The following is a 27,775-nucleotide window of genomic DNA, read 5'->3' on the forward strand; positions in this document are numbered from 1 at the left end:
CGGCTGCGCGTTGAGCAGCTTCCTGCCGTACGACCCGAGCTTGAGTCTCTGCTGCGGGACGATCGCCGAGGAGCCTGCCTTTGACAGTGTCTGCGGTTTACCGGGTCGGGAGAGCTGGTCCACGACTCTCGGTGAGGAAGTGAACCGGCACGGGGGTTGTACCCCTGAGGGAAAGGAGCGGGACTCCGAACCTCCATGAGGTAGGGAGTGAGGACAGTAGGGCCGGCAGCCCTCCTAAGGGGCTTCCCTCCGGGCTCTGTGTTGCGGACCTAGGACCCAAGAAGGAACCGGCTCAGTGGTCGGCTTTTTCTTTCTTTCTTATTTTTTTTTTTTAAACCCAGCTTAGATTTTCGAATTTCACACTATTGTCTATACGCGATGATGTTTTTGTGCACTTTTACACAAACCTCGTGGATGGATGATGCATTTTCAACCTCATTAGGCAGCCTTATGTTAGAGGATAAGGACACCATATATTTCAAGTTCAGGTCTGGACTCGATCTCCCATGTCTTGTGTGTCCTTCAGAAAGTTATTTTTCTTAGTTCCTTACCAACAAGAAACGAAAAACTGAACATAAAAATTAGTTAACTCCAAATCTGCCTTCAGGGTTGGTGTGTGGTAAAATAATAAAATATGTGTATAGTAGAATTAGCTCCTAGGCACAGGGGAAGTGCAGAGAGTTAATGTTATCGTTCACAGTACTCTTGATGTTGATAAAGTTTGTGGGTGTAATTGGTAGTTTGTGTCCTTTTCTTCCAAATCGTTGGTAAAACAGTGCAAAACTAGGTCTGTCAGATTTCCGTGGTTACTGATACTTGTTTCGCAAAACTCTGCATGAACATTTACTTTTTCTTGATGATTGAATTCAGGAGAACTATGGACTATTAAAATCCACAGATAATTCCAAAACTTTCTTCTATTCCAGTAATCGTTAGTTTCACCCAGTGAGCAAAGCCGAATAAATTAGGTGAGGGATCCACTTGGGTTTCCCTTTTCCTTCACATCTGTGGACTTCTAGGGATCTGGGAATATTTTGAAAATCACTGTACTAGATTAATCTCAAAGGCCTATTCAAGTTCTAAAGTTCAAGTAGACACTCCTAAATTTCTCCCTTAACATATTATATTTCAAAATATGGATCAGGTTTTATTTGTTTGCTTTTTTTTTTTTAAAGGGAAATCCGCCTTAATTACCTCACTATATATTTGCTTTTCCTAACCTTAAGTCCCAACTTTTTCATGGAGCCATTTAGGAGCCACTGATCTTTTTTTAATTGTGTCATGTATGCAGGTGTGTTACCCTACCAAGAACATTTTTAATTTGAGAGCAGGGACTATGTGTAACATTTCTATTATATTCTTTTGTAGTCTAGTGCAAAGCAAGTCATGGAAATGTTGAAATTAATGTTAGATACTTAAAATATGAGACGAGAAAGAGAATTAACATTTGTGGAATACCATGCCAAGAGAACTTGTGTTCCTGTTTAATCCTTATACAACACTTTGAAATAGATCATCTTACCCCCATTTTACAGATGAGAAGCCTGAGGCTCAAAGAAGTCCGGTAACTGTCTTTAGACTTCAATTTGCCTGTCTCTTAAAAACTTAACTTTTTTCACTATACCACGTTGCCTTCACAGTAAATTTCTCATTAGCAACATAATTGCATATGCTAGAAAGGAAAAACACCTTTAATGGAGTTCCACTACACTTGTATATAAAGAAAGTTACTTACAGTCTCTGCCTTTAACTAGCTTTGGGTAACTGCACTGATTCATGAATTGTCAGCTAAGTATAGACAAATAAGATCGTATTCAGTTCTTTTGTGCTCCAGTGCCTACCAGAGACTAAAATATATTAAGTGCTCAATAAAATGACCTTATTGAATGAATGAACCCTGAATTATTTGAACCAAGGAAGGTATGGAAAACAGAATAATGGTTCCCCCCAAAGATGTCCGTGTCCTAATCCCTGGAACCAGTAAACACATTATGTTACGTGGCAGAAGGAAATTAAGGTTACTAATCAGCTAACCTGAAAATAGGGAGATTATCCTGAATTATCTGGTAGACCCACTGTAATTACAAGAGTTCTTTAAAGGTGGAAGAGGGAGACCAGAGACTCAGTGTCAGAGTGAGGCAGTAGGACAGAGACTTGACAAACTGTTGTAGGCTTTGAAGATGAGAGGGCAACCTCTAAAACCTGGAGAAGTCAAGAAAACAAATTCTCTATTAGAGCATCCAGAAGGAACACAGTCCTGCCAACACTTTGATTTTGGACTTCTAAACCACAGAACTCTAAGATGACAAATTTGTGTTGTTTTATGACACCAAGTTTGTGGTAATTTGTTACAGCAGCAGTGCATGTTGGATCTGTTTCTTTTACTTTAACCTTTGCTTTCTGCTGTTTTTGTTCACTAAAAGGATACTGTCTATACATAATGGCCTGCCTCGGGGAACCCTGCCCCTCTGCCTGAATGCTAAACCAAAGTGCCTTTGTTCAGGGAAACATCCGGACCCTGTCCACCTGTGGTTGGCTACAAGAAAGAAGAAATTAACACCTCCCCTCCCCGAGGCTGGCCATTCCAGGTGATATTTGCAAAACTTATGGCCTTTTTACTTCCTCATCTCCTCCCCTTCTCTGTGCTATAAAAGAAACTGGCATCCAAACCTGGATAAGATAGTTATTTTGAGGGGCTTCCCTGGTGGCACAGTGGTTGAGAGTCTGCCTGCCAATGCAGGGGACACGGGTTCGAGCCCTGGTCTGGGAGGATCCCACATGCCGCGGAGCAGCTGGGCCCGTGAGCCACAATTACTGAGCCTGCGCGTCTGGAGCCTGTGCTCCGCAACAAGAGAGGACGCGATAGTGAGAGGCCCGCGCACGGCGATGAAGAGTGGCCCCCGCTCCCCACAACTAGAGAAAGCCCTCGCACAGAAACGAAGACCCAACACAGCCATAAATTAATTAATTAATTAATTAAAAAATAAATAAATAAACTGAAAGGGACCCAGATTCTATTTATTAAAAAAAAAAAAAAAAAAAGATAGTTATTTTGAGACTTTAGTCTGCCACCTTCTCGGTCTGCCGGCTTTCCGAATAAAGTCATATTCCTTGCCTCAACACATTTTCCATAATAGAATAACAAAATAGTTACTCTTGAAAATATAAAATCTAAAAACGATAGGTGAGGGCTTCCCTGGTGGCGCAGTGGTTAAGAATCCGCCTGCCAATGCAGGGGACACGGGTTCGAGCCCTGGTCTGGGAAGATCCCACATGCCGCGGAGCAACTAAGCCCATGCGCCACAACTACTGAGCCTGCACTGTAGAGCCCGCGAGCCACAACTACTGAAGCCCATGTGCCACAACTACTGAAGCCCGTGCGCCTAGAGCCCATGCTCCACAGCAAGAGAAGCCACCGCAATGAGAAGCCCACACACCACAACAAAGAGTAGCCCCCACTCTCAGCAACTAGAGAAAACCCGTGTGCAGCAGTGAAGACCCAATGCAGCCCAAAATTAAATAAATGAATAAATAAATAAATTTATTTATAAAGAAAAAGATGATAGCTGAAGAGTATTGATGAGTAATATAAAGGACTTCTATGATGATTGCTTTGAGAAACTGAAGACATTTACCCTGGAAAAGAAAAAATAGGGGACATAACTACCTTCAATTTATCACATGGAAGGTAGTTTGTAAAACCAAAGAGAAAGGCTGGGATAGTGAATGGAAGCTATAAGGAGACATTTCACCTCAGATTGTGAAAGAACTTTCCATAAAAGCAGGACTGCTTTGTGAGTTCCCCATCAGTGGAAATGTTCCGGCACTTGATAATTGATAATACAATATACACAGTGGCTAATGGCAAAGGCTGCAGAGTCAAACATAGGTTTGAATTCCAGAACTGTCACTTTTAGGCTATATATCCTCGGGCAAGTTAGTCTATCCATCCCTATTTTCACATGGATGTAATATCTACTTCATAGGATTGTGTTGTGAGACAGTGCCTATAAATTGCTTAATTTAGAGCCTATTTCTGAAAAATATTATTATTATTCAGATCATTGTAGCATTAATTCAGTTCTTGAACTAGATCACCTTAACCTGAAGAATTTTATTCTCTTCACACAATCTGTACACAAATGTTTCATTGCAGCTTATTCGTAATAGCCAAAACCTGGAAACAGCCCAGATGTCCTTCAATGGATGAATGGTTAAACAAACAGGCACATTCATACCATGGAATAGTACTCAGGATTAAAAGAAAAACTATTGATGCATATAACACACAACCTAGATGAATTTCCAGAAAATTATGATGAATGGAAAAAGCCGATATTAAAAGGTTGCATACAGTATGATTTCATTTATATAACATGCTTGAAATGAAAAAATTACAGAAATAGAGAACAGATTAGTGGTTGTCATGGGTTAAGGAGTGGGAGGGTTGTGGGAGGGAAGTGCAGGAGGCTGTAGAAGGGCAACCTGAGGGATCCTTAAAGTGATGGAAATGTTCTGTATTTTGACTGTATCAAGGTCAATATCCTGGTTGTGATATTGTACTATAGTTTTGCAAGATGTTACCATTGGAGGAAACTGGGTAAAGGATACATGGAACATGTATTATTTCTTTCACTTGCCTGTGAATATGTAAATATCTCAATAGTAAATGTTTAATTTAAAAAATAATCTATGATTTTTGTGACCACTGAAGTGTTAGCATATAGCCTTTGGGATACCTTTCTAAGTTTGGTACAGGCTTTTTCTGACTTCCTTTTCAGTGTACACTTGGCCTACGTGACAATACTTTTTTTTTTTTCTTTTTAAAGAAAGAGGGCTCTAACACTAGCCAGAAAGTTTCGTCAGAAGAGTGACAGAACTTTAAATACAATAGTGAGTAAATGTCCCTTACAAGTGTACCTGAAAACACTTCAAAGGGTTTAAAGACTAAGGAATTATTTGTCTTTATTTATTTATTTATTTATTTTTATTTTTGGCTGCGTTGGGTCTTAGTTGTGGCATGCGGGATCTTCGTGGCAGCGTGCGGGCTTCTCTCTAGTTGTGGCATGCAGATTTTCTCTCTAGTTGTGGCTTGCGGGTTCCAGAGCGCGTGGGCTCTGTAATTTGCGGCTCGCAGACTCTAGTTGAGGCACGCGGCATTAGTTGCCCTGCAGCACGTGGGATCTTAGTTCCCTGACCAGGGATCGGACCCGCATCCCCTGACTTGTAAGGCGGATTCTTTACCACTGGACCACCAGGGAAGTCCCTATCCACACTTTAAACAAAGAATGACTGGGATTGGAGGGAGGACTTTTCTTCCTTGAAATAGTAGAAATAGACAACAGGTAGAGTCTCAGAATGATGGCAGTTGAACAATATTAGAGAAGTATTTTAATGATATCTTTGAGAATTTTTTTCTTCATCTTCCTAGAAGGCTTGAGAAAATTATTTATCTTTAATTTTAACCATCAGTCTTATTTTGGTTTGTTTTTTCCCTTTTTTTTTATGGTGGTAAAATATACATAATATAAAATATACCATCTTAACCATTTTTAAGTGTATAGTTCCATGATATTATACATTCACATTATTGTGTAGCCATCACACCATCCATCTCCATAACTCTTTTCATCTTGTACCATCAGTCAGTTTTAATAGGAAACCTGTCCTTTATCTGCCTTCCAGTTACAATGTGGTTAACTTGTACTCTGCAAATCAACATTCAAAGGATATGAAAAAACCGAAAGGAGAAATCATTACTCCATTTTTTCATAGTATTAGTGGCTTTGAACCGTTTTCTTGCAGTGCCCTGATTTGTATATGTCTTGGAATGTAGAATGAGCAAATACTCCATTCTTCTGCTTTCATTTGGCCTGTCAATAGGATTTTTTTCTACTTACAGGTATTTTAAAGAACATGGAAAATGTGGTTTAGTCTGGATTGTCTGCTTTGAGATCAGACTTTTGAGATTCACTGACCCCCCTTTTTTCTTAAAGTATTTTCTGTTATTCTTATATAAGCCGTGTGTGTGTGTGTGTGTGTGTGTGTGTGTGTAATTTACCTTTAAAAGCAGTAGGAAAATATTGAAGGGTTTTAAGAGCCAGACTTCAGTGGAAAGGATGGATTGGAGAAGTTCAAGGATGGAGGCTGGTAGGCCCAATGTTGTAATATGGATACAAGATGACAGGATAGAAGATGGAAAGCTGGTCACATTTTCCTGACCAGCATTTCCCATAATCTCTAAAACATAGCCAGAGTAATGGCCTCAATGACCACAGGCATACCTGGAGGAAGTAGTGACCTCAGGATCATGTCACCCACTCTTTCTAGGACACTACCTCCTTCCAGAGCTGCAGCCCACAGCTGTCTCATAATAGTGGTTGTACCAGGGCACATTGAGAAGATCTGGGGAGCAGGATTGGGTAGGCCAGATCCTGTTGGAGTGGCATTGGGGTCCTGAATAGTTTGGGAGTTGGGAAACTTGAGGTTGGGTAGAGGGCTTAGGGTTGGAAATCAGCTGATACAGAGGGTTAGAATTGGTATGGGAGTTAGCTGGTCACGGATCGGGGAGGACAGTGTTGGAGGCAGGGAGTTGAGGTAATAGAAATAGGGGAGGATTGAGAAGAACTGGGGTTAAGAAAATTGAGCTGGTCAAAGATGGTGGTGTTGGGTGCCAGGTGATGGTGGGTATAAGGTAGAGATTGATACTGGGTAGTGTTGGGCACTGGATGGTTGTGTCAGTGGTTGCCAAAACTACCTCCAGGTTCTGTGATTCCCTAGGAGGACTCAGAGGTCAGCACATAGTCGTACTTACAGCTATGATTTATTACAGCAAAAGGATACAGAGCAAAATCAGCACAGGGAAAAGGCACATTGGGCAAAATCTGGAGGAAACCAGGTATAAGTTTCCAAGAGTCCTTTCCCAGTAGAATCACATTAGACACACTTGATTCCTTCAGCAAAAAATTGTGACAACACGTGAAGTGTTGCCACCCAGGGAAACTATCAACAGAGTCTCAGTGCCCACGGTTTTTATTGGGGCTGGTCATATAGTCATTATCAGCCTCGCATGTAGTAAATTTCCAGACTCCCAGAAGGAAAGCAGGTGTTTAATGTAAACCATGTTGTTTGTATAAATAGTTGAGGCACAGTGACCCACTCTTACCAGTTCTGGGAGTGGTGGGAACTCTCCAGAAATCCAAGTTCCCAGACACCAGCTAAGGGGCAACCTTGCAAGCAGGCCTTTCTAAGGACAGCAGTCTTAGACTTGCTCTGTTAGCTCTTCTCTGAACAGTTGGATTAGGCAGCAGGTGGTGGTGGTGGGCGTTGGGCAGTGGTGGACAGCAGTAGAGGCAGTGTTAAGGCAGAACTAAGGAGAACCGTTGAAGAACAGGGAACAGAGGGGACCTCAACCCTGCCTGTGGCCTAGTAGAATTCATCCTCACGCCTGGGCACATGCTCACAGCCACCACCTTACTCCACAGCAGCAGCCCTTCCACTAGCAGCCAGGAGGATGTTATTAATAGTATTTTGCAACAACGGGAGTTCCAAGGGTTCCAAGGCCAAGTAAATTTGGATTAAAATGAAGTCTCTTAACTATAGTGTTCCCCAAAGCCTTTAAATGTGTGAATATGTGCATATATTATAATTATTCAAGAAGTGGATAACTATATAGCATTTTCAAATTTCTTTGGCCAGAGAACATTGGTGCATTTTATGACTAGTTAGTATTCACCAAACTCATTTTGGGAACTGCTGCTTTAGAACTTTTGGTTTTCAAACACAGCAAAGGAGCCCTGCAATCCCACATGTAAATGTGAGGCAGGCCAGTAGAGACCATGCCACTGTGTAGTCTGTATAGTGTGGGCACATGAAAGCACAAAACACATTTTTGAATGACTGAATTAAGGAATGCTTTGGCATTTTTATTAAAAAGTAAACTTGCCTTTTCCGCGCTACCCAGACAGGGGTCCCTACGGCGTTGTTCTGGATTCCCATTGTAACTTAAAGGGAAACTTTCACAATGTCCGGAGCCCTTGATGGCCTGCAAATGAAGGAGGGGGAGGTCCTCAAATTTCTTGCAGCTGGAACCCACTTAGGTGGCACCAACCTTGACTTCCAAATGGAACAGTACATCTACAAAAGGAACAGTGATGGCATCTACATGATAAATCTGAAGAGAACCTGAGAGAAGCTTCTCTTGGCAGCTGGTGCCATTGTTGCCATTGAAAACCCAGCTGATGTCAGTGTCATATCCTCCAGCAAGCTGCGCTGAAGTTTGCTGCTGCCACTGGAGCTACTCCTATTGCTGGCCGCTTCATTCCCGGAGGCTTCACTAACCCGATCCAGGCAGCCTTCCGGGAGCCGAGACTTCTGGTGGTTACTGATCCCAGGGCTGACCAGTCTCTCACAGCGGCCTTTTACATTAACCTGCCCACCATTACTCTGTGTAACACAGACTCTCCTCTGCGTTATGTGGGCATTGCCATCCCATGCAACAACAAGGGAGCTCACTCAGTGAGTCTGATGTGAAGTTCTGCGCATGCATGGCACCATCTCCCGTGAACACCCATGGGAGGTCATGCCTGATCTCTACTTCTACAGAGATCCTGAAGAGATTGAAAAGGAAGAGCAGGCGGCAGCTGAGAAGACTGTGACCAAGGAGGAATTTCAGGGTGAATGGACCATTCCAGCTCCTAAGTTCACTGCTGCTCAACCTGAGGTGGCTGACTGGTCTGAAGGTGTGCAGGTGCTCCCTGTGCCTATTCAGCAGTTCCCTGCTGAAGACCGGAGTGCTCAGCCTGCCACTGAAGCCTGGTTTGCAGCTCCCACTGCTCAGGCCACTGAATGAGTAGGAACAACCACTGAATGGTCTTAAGCTGTTCTTCCACAAACTCTTAAAATGGAAAGAGGTTGATGGGAAAATAAGCAGTTTCTAAAAGAGAAATAGTAAGCTTGAAAACTAAAAGGAGATAGAATTCAGAGGAGTTTGTGTCATCTCTTAACCGTACTATAAGCTCTGTTGGGTCAGGAAATGAACAGCTTTGTTCACCATCTTATTCACAGGCCCTGGCACATAATAGGTCCTCAGTAAGTGTTGAATAAATGGGTGCGACTCTGTTGTTGTTGTTACTGTTGAATAAACAGGTGTAACACTGTTGTTGCTGCTGCTTTAAAGATTTTGGATGTAAGAAAGGTGAAAATTATGAGCCAAAATGAAGTAGGTGATTTACCTGGAGATTTGATTTAGTTATGCTATCTACTAGTGAATATTGAGAGTTGCATTTAAGTATTTTAAACATTTTTTAGCTCCCACATGATTAGGGTTTTTAAGTTAAATACTTCCAACATACAAATGAATAAATACAACACACATGGTATAAAAATAATAAATACTCATATCTATTATCCATCATTTGAAATAGATCATTACAATTCCTTTGTGTGCCCTGCCCCAATCTTGTCCCTTTACCTCTTCCCTAAGGGTAAGCATTATTCTAAATGTGTGCTTATCATTCTCTTGCCTCTCTCTTTCAGTTTTATTACATATATGTGTATTCTCCAGATAATTAGGATTTATGTTTTTGAGTTTCATATAAATTATATCATTCTGTATATTACAGTTTTCACTCAGTATTAGTTTTTGAGATCCATCTATGTCCTACATGTAACTGCAGTTTATTCTTTTTATTTTTGTATGGCATTCCATTGCATGACCGTATCTCCGTTTATCCACTCTTCTATCAATGGACATTTGGGCTTTTTACAGTTTTGATAATTCATATTCTACTACTATGAACATTGTGATACATATTTCCCAGTGTACATGTATATGTGTTTTTCTAAAATAAATACGAAGGAGTAGAATACCTGGGCCATAGACATGTACATTTTCAACTTTACAGATAATGTCAAATTTGTTTTCCAAGATATTTGTATTTATAATTCCATTGACAGTATAGGAAACTTCCCAGTGCTTCACAGCCTCTTTAACATTTGCTGTTGTCTTTTGCATTTTTCTCAATATGATGGTTGTGGATGGTATCTCATTGTGGTGGTTTTAATTTACATTTCCCTGATTTGTCATAAGGGTTGAACTGTTTCCATGGGTTTACTAGCCATTTGTATTCCCTTTTCTGTGAAATATCTGTTCGTGTCTTCTGCTCATTTTTTTAATCAGTTTAAAGGCATTATTTATTCTAGATACTAATCCATTGTGCAAATATCTTTTCCCAGTTGTGGCTTACCTTTTCACTTTTTTTTAAAAGTGCAGGGATAATGCTGAAAGGAATGACAAGGCTTATCTCCAGGGTCCATAAGGTGAGTCCTGACTGACCTAAGTGCTTTGTGTAAACTGTCTTTAGGTGGATTTCTTTTCTGGATTGATTGTATCCAGAATAAAATGCTCTGGAGAACTTCAGCTGACTAGTTTTGCTCAAAAGAACAGTCACAATTCCATTTCTCTGCCCATACACTTCACTCCCAACTGCCCTAAAAATCCAATAACAGGTGTTAGTAGAATAGTTGCACTTGGGAATTTACCCTATCATAGGAGAACTAACATTTTTTAAAGGAGATAAATAAGCTTAAGTGCAGTTATCTTTATTAACTTTTATTATTCTCCAGTTGGGTCAATGATTATCATCCCTTCATGAAGTATTTAAAAAAAAATAAGTTGCCGATTTCTGATAGTTGATTAAAATAATAAAATCATATGTAAGAAAGACTATTCTGTTGCTTTACTTCATTCTCTCATTTATTTAGCAAATAGTTTTTCAGTACCTTCCTTATGGCAGATACTCAGTACTCTAAGATGACTCATTTCACTAATAATGGTTACTATTTGGTTTTTTTGATGTTGTTTTTTAAATTAACTTATTTATTTTTGGCTGTGTTGGGTCTTTGTTGCTGTGCACGGGCTTTCTCTAGTTGCGGCGAGCAGGCGCTACTCTTCCTTGCAGTGCGTGGGCTTGTCGCGGAGCACGGGCTCTAGGCACGCGGGCTTCAGTAGTTGTGGCACACGGGCTCAGTACTTGTGGCTCACGGGCTCTAGAGCATGGGCTCAGTAGTTGTGGTGCACAGGCTTAGTTGCTCTGCAGCATGTGGGATCTTTCTGGAGCAGGGCTCGAACCCGTGTCCCCTGCATTGGCAGATGGATTCTTAACCACTTTGCCACCAGGGAAGTCCCAGTGGTTACTATTTTTTGGGCATTCATTATGTGCCAGGCACTGTGCTAAGTGCTTTATTTCTCTTAATCTTCATGATCAACCCCTGAGGTAGGTAATATCTTTGTTTCACAGATGCAGAAATTTAGGATTAGAAAGGCTAAGTAACTTGCCTGAGGTAACACGCTGTGAAGTTGTCTAACCCAGACTAGATACCAGGTCTGTCTGACTTCAAAGCCTGTGGCCTTAACCACTGTGCTGTATTGCATTTTATGGTCCATGTTTTCTTCAGGACCTCGAAGTCCAGTAGTGGGATCATGAATAAATGATTGTCATAGCATGGTGAAGCACCTAACCTGGATTAGTAGGGTCCAGAGGAAATTCTCCCAGAGTTATATCTTAAAGGATGAGAACTGAGCTGGAAGGTCTTAGTCACTTCCATCTGATCATTTAATTACAGATTAGATTTCCTTAAAAAGGAGCCCTTCTTCTTATAGGATTCACCTTTTTTCCAGGGATTCATGACAAACCTATGTACATAAAATAACCCATTTTTATAAAACAATATGAAAAAGCAAAGATCAACAAAGGGATGGATTTTGGCCCCAACTTATTATATTAAAAGGCTACAATTTCTTCTTCCTTTATAGCAGACAAGAAAGACCTGAGTCCAAAGTATAGAGGAATGTCAGTGAGAAGATTTTATGCTTTTTGTAGATTAGTTTAGAGTAACCTCCTTTATAGGCTCGTGAATGCCCTTCTTTCAAGAACTGCATGATTTTCATTCTGGAACGGTGCACAGGCAGTTGTACATATGGTTGTTTTCCCTGGAGACAAGAGACTAGCTGGGTGATGCCATATATAACACGAAGAAGTAAGGAATCCATTTTGCTAGCTTTTAATTTGCTGCAAAAAACATTTAACTAAAAAGTCATAGGTTTCTTGTAGAAATAGCACCACCTTGTGGTCCTTGAATATCTTTAATTTTCCACTTGACTGCTACTTTATTTAGAGACATGATGCTTTCTCTCCCGTAGAATTGAGAACATTGTAGGGTGTATAGTTCAGATCCTATGGAGGTAACAGGCCTTGAATTCTCATTGGCTTAACTCAGCACATGATATTGTTTGTGTTGTGTGTATATGTTTTGTTTTGCTCTTGATGTTGCTATATTTCCAAAATGGTTTACAGGGAGGGAATTCCTTTTCGGTCCAGTGGTTAAGAATCTGCACTTCCACTGCAGGAGGCACGGGTTCGATCCCTGGTCGGGGAACTAAGATCTCAGGTGCTGTGCAGTGCTGCCAAAAAAAATGGTTTACAGGCAAATATGGGAGGGGATAGACATAGGGATGCAGTTTTGTCATCTTGGGATGCCATCTCAGCATGTAGGTTTTAAGGTTGCCACAGCAGGAGAAAAAAGAGAATTTATACCCACTCTTAACTGGCTCTGACTAGAATTGACCCAAGTTATTTCTGTTGATAGCTCATTAGCCAGAACTAATCATGTGACCCCAATCTTTCTGCAAGGGAGGCTGGGAGGTATAGAGTACATGTGATAAACATTGGTGTCTCTGCATTCGCAGACAATGTTGGAGCAACTGTATTACTTTACCCTATTACTTTACATTAAATATTGCAAATTCTGGTTCAGAGGTTTATATGTGCAGTTCACTGAGTGGCAGTGTAGTGCAGTTTACTCTCACTTAGCTGGATGCTTTACAAACTCCCCCATCTCATCATGTCTCTAAGAAAGATTTTTTTATTCCAGGGCACAAGTATGAAGTATTTGTGGCGCATGGGGTACTTGGAGAAGGAGATACAAAAATGAATAAAACCTGATCCCTTCTCTTTCAAGTGTGTGTGGCCTAAAATGGGAGACAAACTTGTGTGTAAGATAACATGATGCAATAAAAAGGATAAAGATTTTGGAGTCAGACAAACTTGGATTTGAATTCTGGTTTCATCACCTACCAACTCTGTGACTTTAGACAAAGTTATTTAACTTCCCTGAACTTTGATTTCCCTCATAAGAAAACAGCATAATATTCTACCTATCTTCTAGGATTCTTGGCTCAAAAATAATGTGTGTATAACACTCTGTTGCCTAGCATTTTATAGGTACTCAGTTAACAAAAGCCATGAATGTAGTTCAAGGCAGAGTAAAAATGCATGCAATACAAAGAAAGTGCTATCTATAGAGAGGGAAAGATAATTGCTTTTGCCTGGAGGTGTCTGGCAAATCCTCACAGAGGATATGACATTTGAGGTGAGTCTTAAATGATGAGTAAGATTTAAATAGGGAGAGAGGGAAGCTGAAGTAGAATGAGCAGAAATATAAAGGCATGAAAGTGAATAACATGTTTTAGCATGGTTGGCTGGCTGGAGTATAGAGTTTATAAAGGAGTGGGACTAGAAAAGTAGGTTGAACTTATAGCAGTGGCCTTAATTATCATGCTAAGGACTTTGAGACTTATTTTGACATTAATAGGGAACCATCCAAACTTTTTGACTAGCTGAAGGTTAAACCTATTTGGGAGGACAAATCTTCTGGACCGTGGAAGATGAAGAGTCAAAGATTTAAAGATACCAGTTAAAAAGTTGTCAGGGAGTCAAAGGTCTTGTTAAATGGGTATAAGTGTTATGAGAGGTAGTACAAAAATAATATACATTTTCTGGACTCATGAAGCTGCTTGGTGAGACTAAATATAAATACAGGCAGCTTTCATACTATCTATTGACCTAGCGAGCAGCTCCCTTTCTACAGCCATCTCTCACAACCCTGTTTTCCTCATTCTACTGGATTCATACTCTAATCTTTCTCTTGTAACTGGCATCTTTTCACTTATACACAAGGCCTGTTATCCTTAAACTCAGCTTGGGAGTTCTCCAGTTAGCATTTTCTCAGATTTATCTCCTGAAATCTCATCCTCTTCCCCAAACCTTTCCCAGTTCTGAGGTTTCCATGTGCAGTTCACTGACTTGCCTGTAGAGCAGTTTATTCACTTAGCTGGATGCTTTACTCACTCCCTCATTACACGTCCTTAATGAAAGATTCTTTATTTCAGGGCACAGCTAGCAAGAAAATTGTTGCAAGGAGTGTAATTATACCTATCAAATAGGAACATTGCACTAATCCCCTAATAACTGAGGTGACTAGGATTACTAGACAGCTGGGAATTGTACAGTACTGGCCACCATTCATCACTGTAGGCAAGAGCATTAAATGAAGTTTCCTGAGTTAGGTTGTTAATGGCTGAGCTGTGCTCCTGAACAATCTCTAACGGAATTGTTTCCATATGGGACAGAGCCCAGACATAGCAACACAAGCTGGAACAGATTCAGAGTATGAATAATGTGATTGGACTTAGAGAATTATAAATAATAACAAGGATCTGTTTTACATAAAACTAAAATGCATGTTAGTGATATTTTTCCCTGTTGCAGATATGGCTTAAAACCTCAGTGTTGTAGCAAGCATAAAAAGCCTATTAATTGTAAAACACTAAAATGGTTTCTTTTATAGTTGGACCCTGGACGTTTTTTGCACATAGGGACCCAGGCACCCCAGTGCCTTGCTGCTCACCTGGATAACCAGGTTGCAATTGAGAGTCCCAGAGCTATTTCCCGCACCAGTGAGAATGATCCGGTGAGTTGCTAATGTGTATATGGGTTTTTTTCAGGACTTATAATTTGTATTGCCATCATTTGACACATAAGAAAAACTGAAACTGAAAGAAGCTAAGCAGATTTTTACATATAGTCAGACAGTACCTGAGACAGCATTCTGGAACCCTGATCTTCCCCATCCCTATCTGATACCATGGTAACATAGCTCAGACAGGTCAGTCCATATCTGTTTCGGTTTAATTCCTACCATTGAACTCACTTTGTGCCAAGGGTTTTGTTGGGTATAGAGTTAGGTACCTAGTAAATACTTAACTACTCAATTCCTTAGAAGTTAAATTTAGTAGTTTTTATTGATCTTAGTGTATGATGGGTTGTCAAACTTTTCCTACAGGAACCATATAGTAAATATTTTAGGCATATGAGCCAAAGTGATCTCTATCACAACTACTTAGCTCTGCCATAAACAAATGGGCCTGGCTGTGTTCCAGTAAAACTTTATTTACAAAAATGGGTAGCCAGCCATAGTTTACCAACCCTGGTACGGAGAATCCTAACGAAATCAACTTACTTGCCTGGGACCACATAGTTTTCCTAATAACCAATCTGGTACTATCTTCCACCTTTCTAAGTGGATTTCCTAGTGTCTGGAGAGGGAACTAACTTGATTTGTTGACAAGAGCAGCATTTAAAGTGAAGTTTATCGGCAGAAACCAGGATTCCAGCAGTATCCAGTGTTGCATTTTCTATTTCAGGTCCCATTAGGCTAAATGCTGATTTCTCCTTCCTCAGTATTATTGTTGCCTCTTATAAATGAAATTAGTTGTATGGTCTGTGCTTAAATGTGAAGGGAACCAATAGCTTTTCTCTCCCTTTTTGTCCCTACCCCTGCCCTCTGAGTTGCCCCATCTTAACATATGCTGTGCTTGTGGAAGGGAAAAAAATAACGCATTACCCAAAACGCCATCTCAGCAGGGTGTGTTTTATTTATGTCTCTAGCGTTCATCTACTTTCACAAGCACAAAATGAAATAGAATAAGTGAATGAAGTCATTGAATTGCCTTTCAGCTTTTCCCTGTAATTGTAGTCCCTTTATCTGCCAGTTCCTCCGAGGTTTCTATGGCAACAGTGGCATGCAGATGATCTTGTCACGTGACTGGATCATCTCTATGCACAGCACAGAAGAATCCAGATGGCAAGAATTGTCTCTGCTCCTTCCACATCTAGGGTTTATGTTGCCGAGCAACTGGCTTCATCATTCAGGCCAACATCAGCTTTATATATACACTGTGGATTTGGGGACAACAGTGAGCATTTTTTGTCTAAGAAATGAAAGAATATCTTTTCCAGCTCTGAGAGAGAAGTGTTTCCTCACTACAGTCTAGAAGGCCCTTGACACTTTTTCAAAGTCTTTGTCACTCTATCCATTATACCTGTTTGCATTTTTATTTCCTAGGCCAAGCATGGGGAGCAGCATGAGGGTCAGCACTACAACATATCCTTCCAAGATCTGAAGACTGTATTCCCCCATGGCCTGCCTCCTCGCTTTGTAATGCAGGTGCTCAAAACGGGAGGGAATTGGAGGGAGCTTATAACACAAGCTGTTGATAGCAGAGGGGTGGAACTAAATGAGTAGAAAACTATAAAAGATTTAATTTGAATCTTAAAAACAAAACAGATAAATAGAGCTATTGATTATCTTTTGTGAATAGTGCTGTTGTTATAATTACTTTAAGCAAATGCTTATCTGCAGTTAACCTCTTTAAATCCTTTTTGGAGCCAGGCAAAATATTCTTAAGTAAATAAATAATATTCCACTCTTTTCCTTGTGTTACCCAACAGATTTCTAGAAACTTTAGATGTCAAGTAATTGTTAAAAATGAATTTAATATTTGCCTTAGCAAAATATCATGAAAATAGTTTATATGTGTGGAAAAGCGAAAACATAATATATTTTTGAGCCAAATAGAAATGATATTTGGATTAGATGCATCATCATTCATTGTTCTTCTTCAGTCTCATGGGTTTTCAGAAAATGTAGTTTTGTGGTCATAAATTCAACCCAAAGAATGTAATCTTGGGTTGCTTTATAGCCATTGAAAGAATTCATAGTTAACTGCAAGCAGAGTTTATTGGCAAAATTTGTTCTTTTTTTTTTTAACACTTTTAATAAACATTTATTTATTTATTTATTTATTTGGCTGTGCCAGGTCTTAGTTGTGTCATGCAGACTCTTAGTTGTGGCATGCATGCAGGATCTAGTTCCCCGACCAGGGATCGTACCCAGGCCCCCTGCATTGGGAGCATGGAGTCTTACCCACTAGACCACCAGGGAAGTCCCTGGGGAAATTGGTTCTTTTGGCTAATTCCTGCTCAATTAGTTTCAGCCTCAGAAATTATTCCTTCTTATTGAAATATCAAACTTGACTGTGCAGGTGATTTTTAGCTTAGAAACCAGAGGATGTCATTTCTTCAATGTGTTTTATTTCAAGAAATTAGATGAGACACCAGTAAAGGGGCTAATTCTAGGCCATAGACAGCTTGTCATCAAAAATTTTGTTAAGTTTGGAAGTAGGACACGGTCAGAAGAAATCATCACTTTAAACTGTCCCAAGACATTCATAGTACAATCTCTAACATGGTTCTGAGGGCCTAACTTTAACTATTGCAGGTTGCTTTCAGAATGGTTAACCACCAGTGCTTTGGAGGGAATTACTCATACATTCTTTCCATAACTTCCATGTATGTAAAGGCCAACTCCCTCACCATTGTTTGTGTATTTTAGTACTGTCATATTGCCTAGTACGGCATTTCTGTTTTAATATCTGTATCATGTTTTTGAAGGTTTCACTTTCCATTAAGTTTGAACTTACCTGTCAAAGTTCTTCTCCAATTCAATTGTTTGGTTAGGATTTCTTTAAAAAATACCAACACTGGGGCTTCCCTGGTGGCGCAGTGGTTGGGAGTCTGCCTGCCAATGCAGGGGACACGGGTTCGAGCCCTGGTCTGGGAAGATCCCACATGCCACGGAGCGACTAGGCCCGTGAGCCACAACTACTGAGCCTGCGCGTCTGGAGCCTGTGCTCCGCAACAAGAGAGGCCGCGACGGAGAGAGGCCCGCGCACCGCGATGAAGAGTGGCCCCCGCTCGCCGCAACTGGAGAGGGCCCTCGCACAGAGGCGAGGACCCAGCACAGCCAAAAATAAATATAAATAAATTAATTAATTAAAGAAACGTTTAAAAAAAAATACTTTAAAAAAAAAAAATACCAACACTGTCTTAATCCTTATCTGATATACTTGTGAGTAGTATTTGTTAGGCATTTATTCTTATCAGTAGACATTATTAAATACTTTGCAAATCATTTTCATACATATCACTGCTTCCCAAATTTTTCCACCAAATTATTCCTGGTGGCAAAAAGGGAATGAATTTTGTGTGTCAGTTCTCTGGTGTATCTGTATACTGGTGGTGTCAGGTACGGCCTCATAGCTGTGGGGCAGTTGGTCGCACCTGCTCCTGAGCTGGTATGTATATAAGTTCTAGAGAGAAGTCTAGGTGGTTACAGTAATAAGAATTAGCTAAAGGGACTTCCCAGGTGGTCCAGTGGTTAAGAACCTGCCTTCCAATGCAGGGAACGCGGGGAACTAAGATCCCACATGCCATGGGGCAACTAAGCCCACGCGTCGCAACTACTGAGCCTCTGCCCCACAACTAGAGAGCCCACGTGCCGCAAGTACAGAGCCCAAGCACTCTGGAGCCCACAAGCCACAACTAGAGAGAAGCCCGCGTGCCGCAACGAAAGATCCTGCATGCCGCAACTAAGACTCAGTGCAACCAAAAATAAATAAATTAATTAAATTTAATTTAAAAAAAGAATTAGCTAAAAATAAATTTAAAAGAATTAACATTTATTTGATGCTTACCATGTGTCAGATGCTTTGTTAAGCATTTTACATGCTTTTAATATTTATATCAACCTTAAGTAGTTTACATAGTTATGTCTGGATTATTTGTAAATTTCAATTAACTGATATAATATCTGTGCTTCATTTACAGAAATAATCAAAAGTTGACTGTTATACACTTGGTGCGGGATAATGTGTTTTAATTCTTAGCTAAATTACATGGCTAAATTTTCAAATTCAATACCAACCTTTCCTAACTGAATAAATGAAAAATAGGCAATTTGATGCTATGGTTGCTATGTTGGACTCAGTGTATATTACCAAGAACAGGCTAGAAGTTCCACACCCCACCCTCTCCTTCCTCTTTCCCTGTTTTGTTAGGTGAAGACATTCAATGAAGCTTGCCTGATGGTAAGGAGACCAGCCCTAGAGCTTCTGCATTACCTGAAAAACACCAATTTTGCTCATCCAGCTGTACGATACGTTTTCTGTATCCTTTCCTGCTTGCCTGGGCTATCTGAGCCAATGCTTTCCTCCCTCAAATGTGGGAAAAGAAGAAATGCTTTATTTGTTGACAGTCGAAGTGTCCCTTTTGGTGGTGTTTTCTTTTTCTTTTTTTTTTTTTTTAATTAAGAAAATACCTTTATTTTTAGCCAGAAGGGGTTAAGTCAGAATTGACACTCCTGTAGTAAGAGTGCATGAAAATTCTAATATTTTGAAAATTGACAAAATTTATTTTCCTCAGGAACTTGTTTCTTTTACTCCTTGCTCTAATTGGAGATTTTTGCAGTCCTAAATTTAAAAGATGTAAGTAATCTATTTTAGTGGTACTGTCAAAACAGCTTTTTTTAAAAGAATTAGGTGTGAACATATTAAATAGCCTATTAACATACTCCAACTTTTGGTGGCTCATCTCTAAAATGACCCAATTCTTCATCCCATGTTGTGCTTCTCCTGTTTTAGTTTATCACTTAAGATGCTTCATTTGCAGTTGAGTAAGAAGAAAGTCCAACTCAAAATGGCTTAGGTAATAAATGATTTTTGCCTAAGGAACGGGAACATCAGGTTTAGGCTCAGGTTTGGTTATTTCAGCAGTTCATTGAGGTCATCAAGAACTCAGATTCCAGGACTTCCCTGGTGGTCCTGCGGGTAAGACTCTGCTCTCCCAATGAGGGGGTCCTGGGCTCGATCCCCAGTCGGGGAACCAGACCCCGCAGGCATGCCAAAACTAAAGACCCCGCACGCTGCAACCAGGACCGGGCGCAGCCAAAACAAACAAATAAATATTCTTTTAAAAAAGAGAGAACTCAGATTCCTTTAATCTTTCTGCTGTCATCCTCACCGTATTAGGTTTTGTCTCCAGGTTGATTTCTTCATGTTGACAAAATGGTTGCAGCAACTCCAAACATCTCATCTTCACAGAGCCATGTCCAAAGGCCAGAAAAGTAAACATTCCTTTCTTGCATTCTTTTTTTTTTAAAACAAAGAAAAATTTCCCAGAAGCGTCCATCAGACATTCCCTCATTTCATATTGCCCAGAATTACGTCACACATCCATTCCTAAATCAATTCCTGGTGAGAAAAATGAAACTACTATTCCTTTCTCTTTTTTTATAAATTTATTATTTTTAAAAATATTTATTTATTTATTTATTTGGCTGTGACGGGTTCTAGCTGCAGCACACGTGATCTTTTTTGCAGCATGCAAGATCTTCAGTTCTGGCATGCGGGATCTTTTAGTTGCGGCATGCGGGATCTAGTTCCGCGACCAGGGATGGAACCCGGGGCCCCCGCGTTGGGAGCGCGGAGTCCCAACCGCTGGAAGGTGGTGTTTTCTTTAACAGCAAGTGCTTTAGATGGCGAGAAGGGAACAGGAAAAACCCTCAGTCTTTGCCATGTTATTCATTTCTGTGCAAAACAGGATTGGCTGATACTACATATTCCAGATGGTAAGAACTTCCCTCACTATGTTGGGGTTAGTTATTCTGTTACTGTGGTAACATTGTGGCTTCAATTTTCTGACAGGGCTCTGACAACTAAGGGAGAGGTCTTTGCTCCGGGTACAGGCTGGTCTGAGTTGGTTTTGGAACCTTTTGATAATTAGAATGAAGTATTTTTTGGCGCAGCAATCCTCACTTTGATAGGTAATGCCCAAGAGCATAAACTCCCACCTTAGTGTTCACCACAAGCTTTATTGCCATCAGCCAACAACTTTGAGTACCCACAGAGCCTTTGACATGGTACTGTTTGTCAGCATTCTAGGTTGTCAGCATGGATCTTAAAAACTTAAACTCTCATACTTCGCATATATCCCTCCTTGTTTTGTTCAGTGTTGTTTGCATCCACATTTTCTGTCTTTAAAAACTGCCAGGAAGCTGAGGTGACCTTTAATCCATTTATTTGTGTATTGTGTGTAATGATAATATTTAATCTAAGATGGACCAGACCAAAAAGTAAACCTCTGAAGCAAGAAGGCTTTAAGAAATATATGTGGGAAACTAAAGTCATCTTCCATAACTTAAAGAAGCATAGAGTATTTTGAGTTGAATACAGTCAGTTCCTGCCTAGTTTGTTTTCTTTTGCCTTTTGATTAGCTCATCTTTGGGTGAAAAACTGCCGGGATCTTCTGCAGTCCACCTACAACAAACAGCGCTTTGATCAACCTTTAGAGGCTTCAACCTGGCTGAAGAATTTCAAAACTGCAAATGAGCATTTCTTGAGTCAGGTGACTAGACTCCCAGAAGTTTGGTGCTCTACAGTCTTTTAAGATTTTTATCTTCTTTGTGCCCTGAGTATCAGTAGACTATGGAGAACTAATATTGTAGTTGGGATAACTATACCATTTTGTATTTCTTTCATACATTTTATTCACAGTGAGTTCACACGCTGAAACTCATTTATCCATGTAAAATAAAGAGGCAGCAGTAAGCTGGTCACATCTGGTGGGTAGCAAAGTGAAGTCCAGATTGCTTCATTGACTTTTCCAAGGTGACAGCCTAAAATCCTCTAACACACATTTCAACTACATAATTTTCTCCAGATTAGATCTTTTAGGTACCAGAAACATATTCGTAAAATTATTCTCTAGTGATTCTTGCATACAGTCTCTAGGCCAGGGATTTTCAACTCTGGATATAAGTTAGAATCACCTAGGAGCTTGTTAATGCAGGTGCCAAGGCTTCATCCTGGGCCTTTTTAGTCAGAATCCCTTACTATTTTGTGTGTGTTTCTTTAAGCTCCAGGCAGAAATGGGCTAGAAAGCATTCACTTCCCTGCTGAGCTCTCTTACAAGGCTTGAAAAATAGATGAAAATAGACTCCTAATAACCTTAGCCTCCTACCCTACCTTCTTAGCTAGGGATGGGTTTATCCTTAGGCTAAGTGGCCTTTTTTGGTCTTTGTTTTATTTTTAGATAAAAGTTCAAGAGAAGTATGTCTGGAATAAGCGAGAAAGCACTGAGAAAGGCAGTCCTCTGGGAGAAGTAGTTGAACAGGTATAAAAAAAGACACTGAACGTGTACTATGTCTAACCAGAGACAGCCTCTTGTAGGACTGCAAGCCACTGTCTCTCTTTCCCTACAGGGCATAATGCGGGTGAGGAATGCCACAGATGCAGCTGGGATTGTGCTCAAAGAGCTAAAGAGGCAAAGTTCTTTGGGTATTTTTCGCCTCCTGGTGGCAGTGGATGGAGTCAATGCTCTCTGGGGAAGGACCACACTGAAAAGAGAAGATAAAAGCCCGGTAGGAAAACTGAGTTTCTCTATTTTGGTTTCTCTGATTTCAGAAACCATCATATACGTAGGCTGGGACATAGCCTTCTAGACCATGCAGTATATTTTCTTGCCTTGGAATATTTGAAATAAGATGTATAGTGAAAATAGTATCAGAAGGAGAAGATGATGCCATATTCCATCATCCACTGAATACCAAGAGCATGACAACAAAAGCTGTGTTTTCTTTGTCAATTTTTTTCTTTCTATTCTCTTTTCAAAATGATGTTCTCTGGTCTAAGCAGAGACGATGATCAGAAGCATCAAGGAAGGGGGTGGGTTGGGGCAGTGGGTATTTTCTCCCTTGGTAACTGTTTTTTAATCTCCAGAAGCATGGCAGTTTGAGGAGCAGTGGCCATGTGGCTTATTCCAGAGGTACCTTCAGGTACTGTGGTTATGTAGTAGTTGAGGATTCTTTTTTTTCTTTTTTTTTTTTTGGCCTCACAGCACAGCTTGTGGGATCTTAGTTCCCTGACCAGGAATTGAACCCGGGCCCTTGGCAGTGAGAGCGCGAAGTCCTGACCAATGGACCTCCAGGGATTTCCCAGTTGAGGATTTTCTAGTTGTTGTCAGTGCAGATATCTCAGGGGAGCATCCGGGCAGAGCAAGTAATGTTCTCTTCTCTCCCTCTTTTCTCCCTTTCTCCTCCCTCTCACCTCTGTCTCACACATTGACCGATGTGCAGATTGCCCCAGAAGAACTAGCATTTATTTACAACCTGAGGAAAATGGTGAAAAATGATTGGGTGAGTGCATTTGATGCTTAACAGATTTCAGAAAGAAATGTATTTTCGTTTTAAAGATGTTCAACTGCCTCATTGCTAATACTTACCGGTCTCTAATTTTATGGACAGAAAGTTCTTATATCTTATTTAATTCTCATAACTGTACCAAGTTTTAAATCTATATATTTGGTTTCTTATCTTTCCACTTGACTGTAGTACGCTTATTCAAAACCATTTTTTTGAAATATTGGCATAATTTCACTTTGCTGCAGTTGTTCAAGGTGTTTTTATTTCTTATCAACTTTGGAAAGGATTTTGATAAATTTAAGATCATACAGCAATTTATTGTCAGAGTCAAATCGAGAATTAATAATCAATTTAGTTGCCATTTAACTGTGCTAGATCACACTGCAATACCACCATATGGCAAAAAAAAAAAAAAAAAAAAATCTGCAGATGATTAAAATGCATTTTTCTGTCTTTTTCAAATTCAGCTTTTTCTCCTTTCTTTCAGCAAGGAGGCGCCATTGTGTTGACTGTGAGCCAGACTGGGTCTCTCTTTAAGTCCCGGAAAGCCTATCTGCCCCAGGAGTTGCTGGGAAAGGTCAAATCACTGGAAAATTTGTTTACCCTTAGATAGTCATTCTGTCTAAATATACATACATATATATATATATATATATTTTTTTTTTGGACATAATTTCAGACTTGGAGAAAAATGGTATTCCTCTGTGACTTCAACTAGATTTCTAAAATCGTTAACACTTTACCATGTTTGCTTTACTCTTTCTCTCCGTCTTTTTTTTTTCCTGAATTATGTGACATTAACCTGAGATACGATGCCCTCTTTTATCTCTAAATAATACATATTTCCTAAAATCAAAGATATTCTAATGTATAACCACAGCACAGTTATCAAAATCAGAAAGTTAACATTGACTGTTACCTAATCTATAGAGTATATTCTGATTTTGCCAGTTATCCCAGTGTCCTTTACAGGAAAAGAAAGTCCTGGATAATGCACCGCACTCAACTGTCAAGTGTTTTTAGTCTCCTTTAATCTGGGACAGATCCTCAGTCTTTGTCTTTTATAACCTTAATATTTATATCTCTGTTTTTGAAGAGTACATGCTAGTTATCTTATGGGTTATTTTATGGGGTTGTCTGAGTTTTTTCCTGATTATATGTGATGTTAGAAGTTATATTGTGTCTTCTCAGTGCATAATATCAGAAAGCACATGGAACTTATTTCTCCTGTTACTGGCAATATAAACTTTGAACACTTAGTTAAGGTGCTCTCCACCTCATTTCTCCTCAGTAAAGTTACTCTTTTCCTTTTGTAATGAATAAGTATCTTGTGGAGATATACTTTGAGACTAGGTAAATATCCTTTTACTTCTCAAACTTCCCTTTACTAGTTTTAGTTTCCATCGGTGATTCTTCCCTAAATCAGTTATCATGATAATTGCAAGATGGATATTTTCTAGCTCCACCATAACTTCTAAATGTATCAGTTGGCCCTCTCTTATATTTAAGAATTTTCCTTTCTCCCTTATGTATTTATGTATTTGTTTCAACATAGACATGTGAATTCTTATTTAATGGGTTTAGAACCCATTAAATAATTACTCTCATTATTTATTTTGCTACTTAAGTTATCCCAGATTTGGCCAGTAGGAGCCCTTCAAGCTGGCTTCTATGTCCCTTTAACATGTCCCCATCATTTTTCTCCCTACCTTTCCTCCTCTGTCCCCATCATTTCTAAGCACTTCTTTATTTTTGGCACAAGAATATGTTCCAGGGCTTCCCTGGTGGCACAGTGGTTAAGAATCCGCCTGCCAATGCAGGGGACACGGGTTCGAGCCCTGCTCCGGGAAGATCCCACATGCCACAGAGCAACTAAGCCCGTGCCACAACTACTGAGCCTGTGCTCTAGAGCCTGTGCTCCGCAACAAGAAAAGCCACCGCAGTGAGAAGCCCGCGCACTGCAACGAAGAACAGCCCCCGCTCACCGCAACTAGAGAAAGCCCGCGCGCGGCAACGAAGACCCAACACAGCCAAAAATAAATAAAGTTATTAAAAAAAAAAAAAAAAAAGAATATGTTCCAGACGACTCATCATGTACTTTCCATGCCCCAGCCCTAAAATCAGCCATTTCTTCAAGGAGCTTTGGTTCATTTTAGAGGAGAATGGTATTTAGAAACCAAGACCTGAGCGCTAGGTATACTTACTGCTACTGGGATGTGGGTGTCACTTCTTCTAGGCCCTCCAGCAGAGTTAGTGAGTAGATACATGCACCATTCATATATACAAACATACAGGTACATGTGCTATATGCATATATGTGTTTATATATACACATCCACACACATCTGTATCTGTTTCTCTATATTAAAAAACCATGAATCTGATACCTCTAGTTCCAGGCTAGCATCCCGGCATTCATTGTATCCTTTGCCCTTTCCATATTTGTAACCCTCTTCTCCAACGATAATCTTTCATTCACAGTGTATTTACATATTAGCTCAATCTCAGATTATAGTAAAAATAGTTTCAGAATTGCTAACCCTTGCCTCTAGATAAATAAGCTGCGAACTAGAGGGCAATTTTTTTTTTTTTTTTTTACTTCTGTTTTAGTTAGGCTCAATATCTTTTAGAGCAGTTTTTATCTTTAGCCTAAGGGTCTTTCGTTCAAATATTCTGTTCAGAAGTTAGTTTGGGTTAGTTTCCCTCCTCCCTTCAGTGTTATGTTTGAACTTTGAAATACAGTTTGATTCATTTGTTTTAGTTTATATTCTATAATAGGATCTTTTCCCCCATCCTTGTCATTTTGTTTAATTTTTTTGAGTATATGAACTATCAAAACTGTTGTTGACTATTGAAGTTAGAACTGTAAAAAAATTTAAACACGTATATGATTATGTGTGTACACTCTCAGATAAGTGGCATTCCCCGTCCCCCTGCCCCCGCCGCCGCCCCTGGCCTCAAGCATTCTCTCTTTTTTAAGTATATTTGTGGCCATGTAGAGCAAGGGTAGCCAGCCCCAGAGAATGTGGAGTAGAGGAGAATAGAACAAAATCAAAGACCTTATCCTCAAAGTGTTTAAATAAACACTGATTTGTCACTTAACGAATACTGTATCTTTATCCTTTTTCTTCTCCAGGAAGGATTTGACGCCCTGGATCCCTTTATTCCCATCCTGGTTTCCAACTATAACCCAAAGGAATTTGAAAGTTGTATTCACTATTATTTGGAGAACAATTGGCTTCAACATGAGAAAGGTCAGTTGCTTAGCTTTTTCCTCTCACAGAAGAATCCCACTGAGTCAGAGCCTTGATCTCTTCTTCCCTCAGCAGCAGCCTGTAATTTGTACTTCATCTTTTTCCCCTTTATCTTGACTTCTTTCTGGCTGATTAGATGGTACAGAAGGTGTGGGGTTGGTTAAAGTTTGATTTACAAGAGACATTATATCTCTCCCTAAAATTCTCACGTTAGTCTAGAATAAGATGCTCATGCTAACAGAGGAGGTGAGACCGAACCCAGCCACTGGCAGTTTCCAGGTGATTGGGTTGCTGCCACACTCTGTCACATTTATTCATCATTCAACACACTTGGATTGAGAGGCTCATATGCTGGGACACCCCCAGAACAACTGATGCTGTGTGAGAGGCTACTCCAGCACCGAACCAAATCCTTGCTATACCTGTCCTAGTATTTGTAGATGAAAGTGTTCCAGCTGCTCATTTAACCCTTGCCCTCAGTGCTGGGTGGGTGTGGGTGTGTTGGGGGGCGGGGTGTAGAGGAAAAATAAAGGTGGTTCTGTCACTAGGTAATAGAGAATTAGCTGCAAATAGGTTATTAAAGGAATAGGGGGAAGAGTATAAAGCAGCTGCAGCATGATGAGTTAGGAGGCACAATGGGGAGATTTCTAAAAGGAGGTTTGAGAGATTTGACAAAGTCCTTAAAGTCCAGAGGATAGTCTTGAAACAGAGGGAGAGATAGATGCTGGTTGGAGGAATAGAGACAGAAAAGGAAATTATGCATAGAAAAAATAATACTGGGGGGTGGAATAAAGGGCCTAGAAGTGAGGTTTTGGGAGTGCTAATTATATCAGAATGTAATCTGGATAACATAGCCTTTGACTACAGAATTTGCTAAGTAACAAAATGCTACAGGAGAAAACTGCCAGTTATCTGTGTTTGACTCCATTTTAGCTCATACAGAAGAAGGGAAGAAGGAGCTGCTGTTCCTAAGTAATAGGAATCCCGGGCAGCTGGAGCGGCTCTGTGCCTACCTCTAAGCCATGGTCACAAGGTACGTGGAAGACAATGGACATTTCTTCTAATGGACCCAATCAGATGGGGGAGTCCTGCAGGACACAAGAAGAGCAGCCAGGCACGTGCACCTATGGGATCGGACAGGACTGCAGTCAGCTCCCAACCTTCGTTGCAGTGGGTTCCTTGTGATGTGACTGTGGTGGCAATAAGATGTCCTGAAACTAACATCAGTTTATTAGTTGTGGTTTTCACATTTTAAATAATCATGTAGCTTTTCCTAAAAAATTAAATTAAGTATCTTTCTTAAA

General features: G+C 40.1%; 1 protein-coding gene and 1 pseudogene across 1 annotated transcript; both read left to right on the forward strand.

Moving 5' to 3' along the window:
• Positions 1-108: 108 nt before the first annotated feature.
• DAP3 (death associated protein 3) lies at positions 109-27,775 on the forward strand. Its single transcript, XM_059933416.1, has 13 exons — positions 109-200; positions 10,269-10,320; positions 14,689-14,811; positions 16,246-16,347; positions 19,079-19,187; positions 20,554-20,646; positions 21,292-21,422; positions 22,110-22,190; positions 22,279-22,437; positions 23,152-23,211; positions 23,705-23,794; positions 26,354-26,471; positions 27,405-27,775. Exons 1-13 carry the CDS (start codon positions 196-198, stop codon positions 27,488-27,490), a joined length of 1,209 nt encoding a protein of 402 aa, XP_059789399.1. The 5' UTR covers positions 109-195; the 3' UTR covers positions 27,491-27,775.
• Positions 7,974-8,878, forward strand: LOC132351971 (small ribosomal subunit protein uS2-like; annotated as a pseudogene).

This window comes from Balaenoptera ricei, chromosome 1 (genome assembly GCF_028023285.1).
Source record: "Balaenoptera ricei isolate mBalRic1 chromosome 1, mBalRic1.hap2, whole genome shotgun sequence".
NCBI lineage: Eukaryota > Metazoa > Chordata > Mammalia > Artiodactyla > Balaenopteridae > Balaenoptera > Balaenoptera ricei.

What these genes read in the sequence shown, in the direction of transcription:
- DAP3 (XM_059933416.1), top strand. An exon ending in TTATCTCCAGGGTCCATAAG is followed by an intron (nt 10,321 to 14,688) that starts GTGAGTCCTGAC and finishes TTTCTTTTATAG; the next exon opens with TTGGACCCTGGACGTTTTTT. An exon ending in CCCAGGAGTTGCTGGGAAAG is followed by an intron (nt 23,795 to 26,353) that starts GTCAAATCACTG and finishes TTTCTTCTCCAG; the next exon opens with GAAGGATTTGACGCCCTGGA.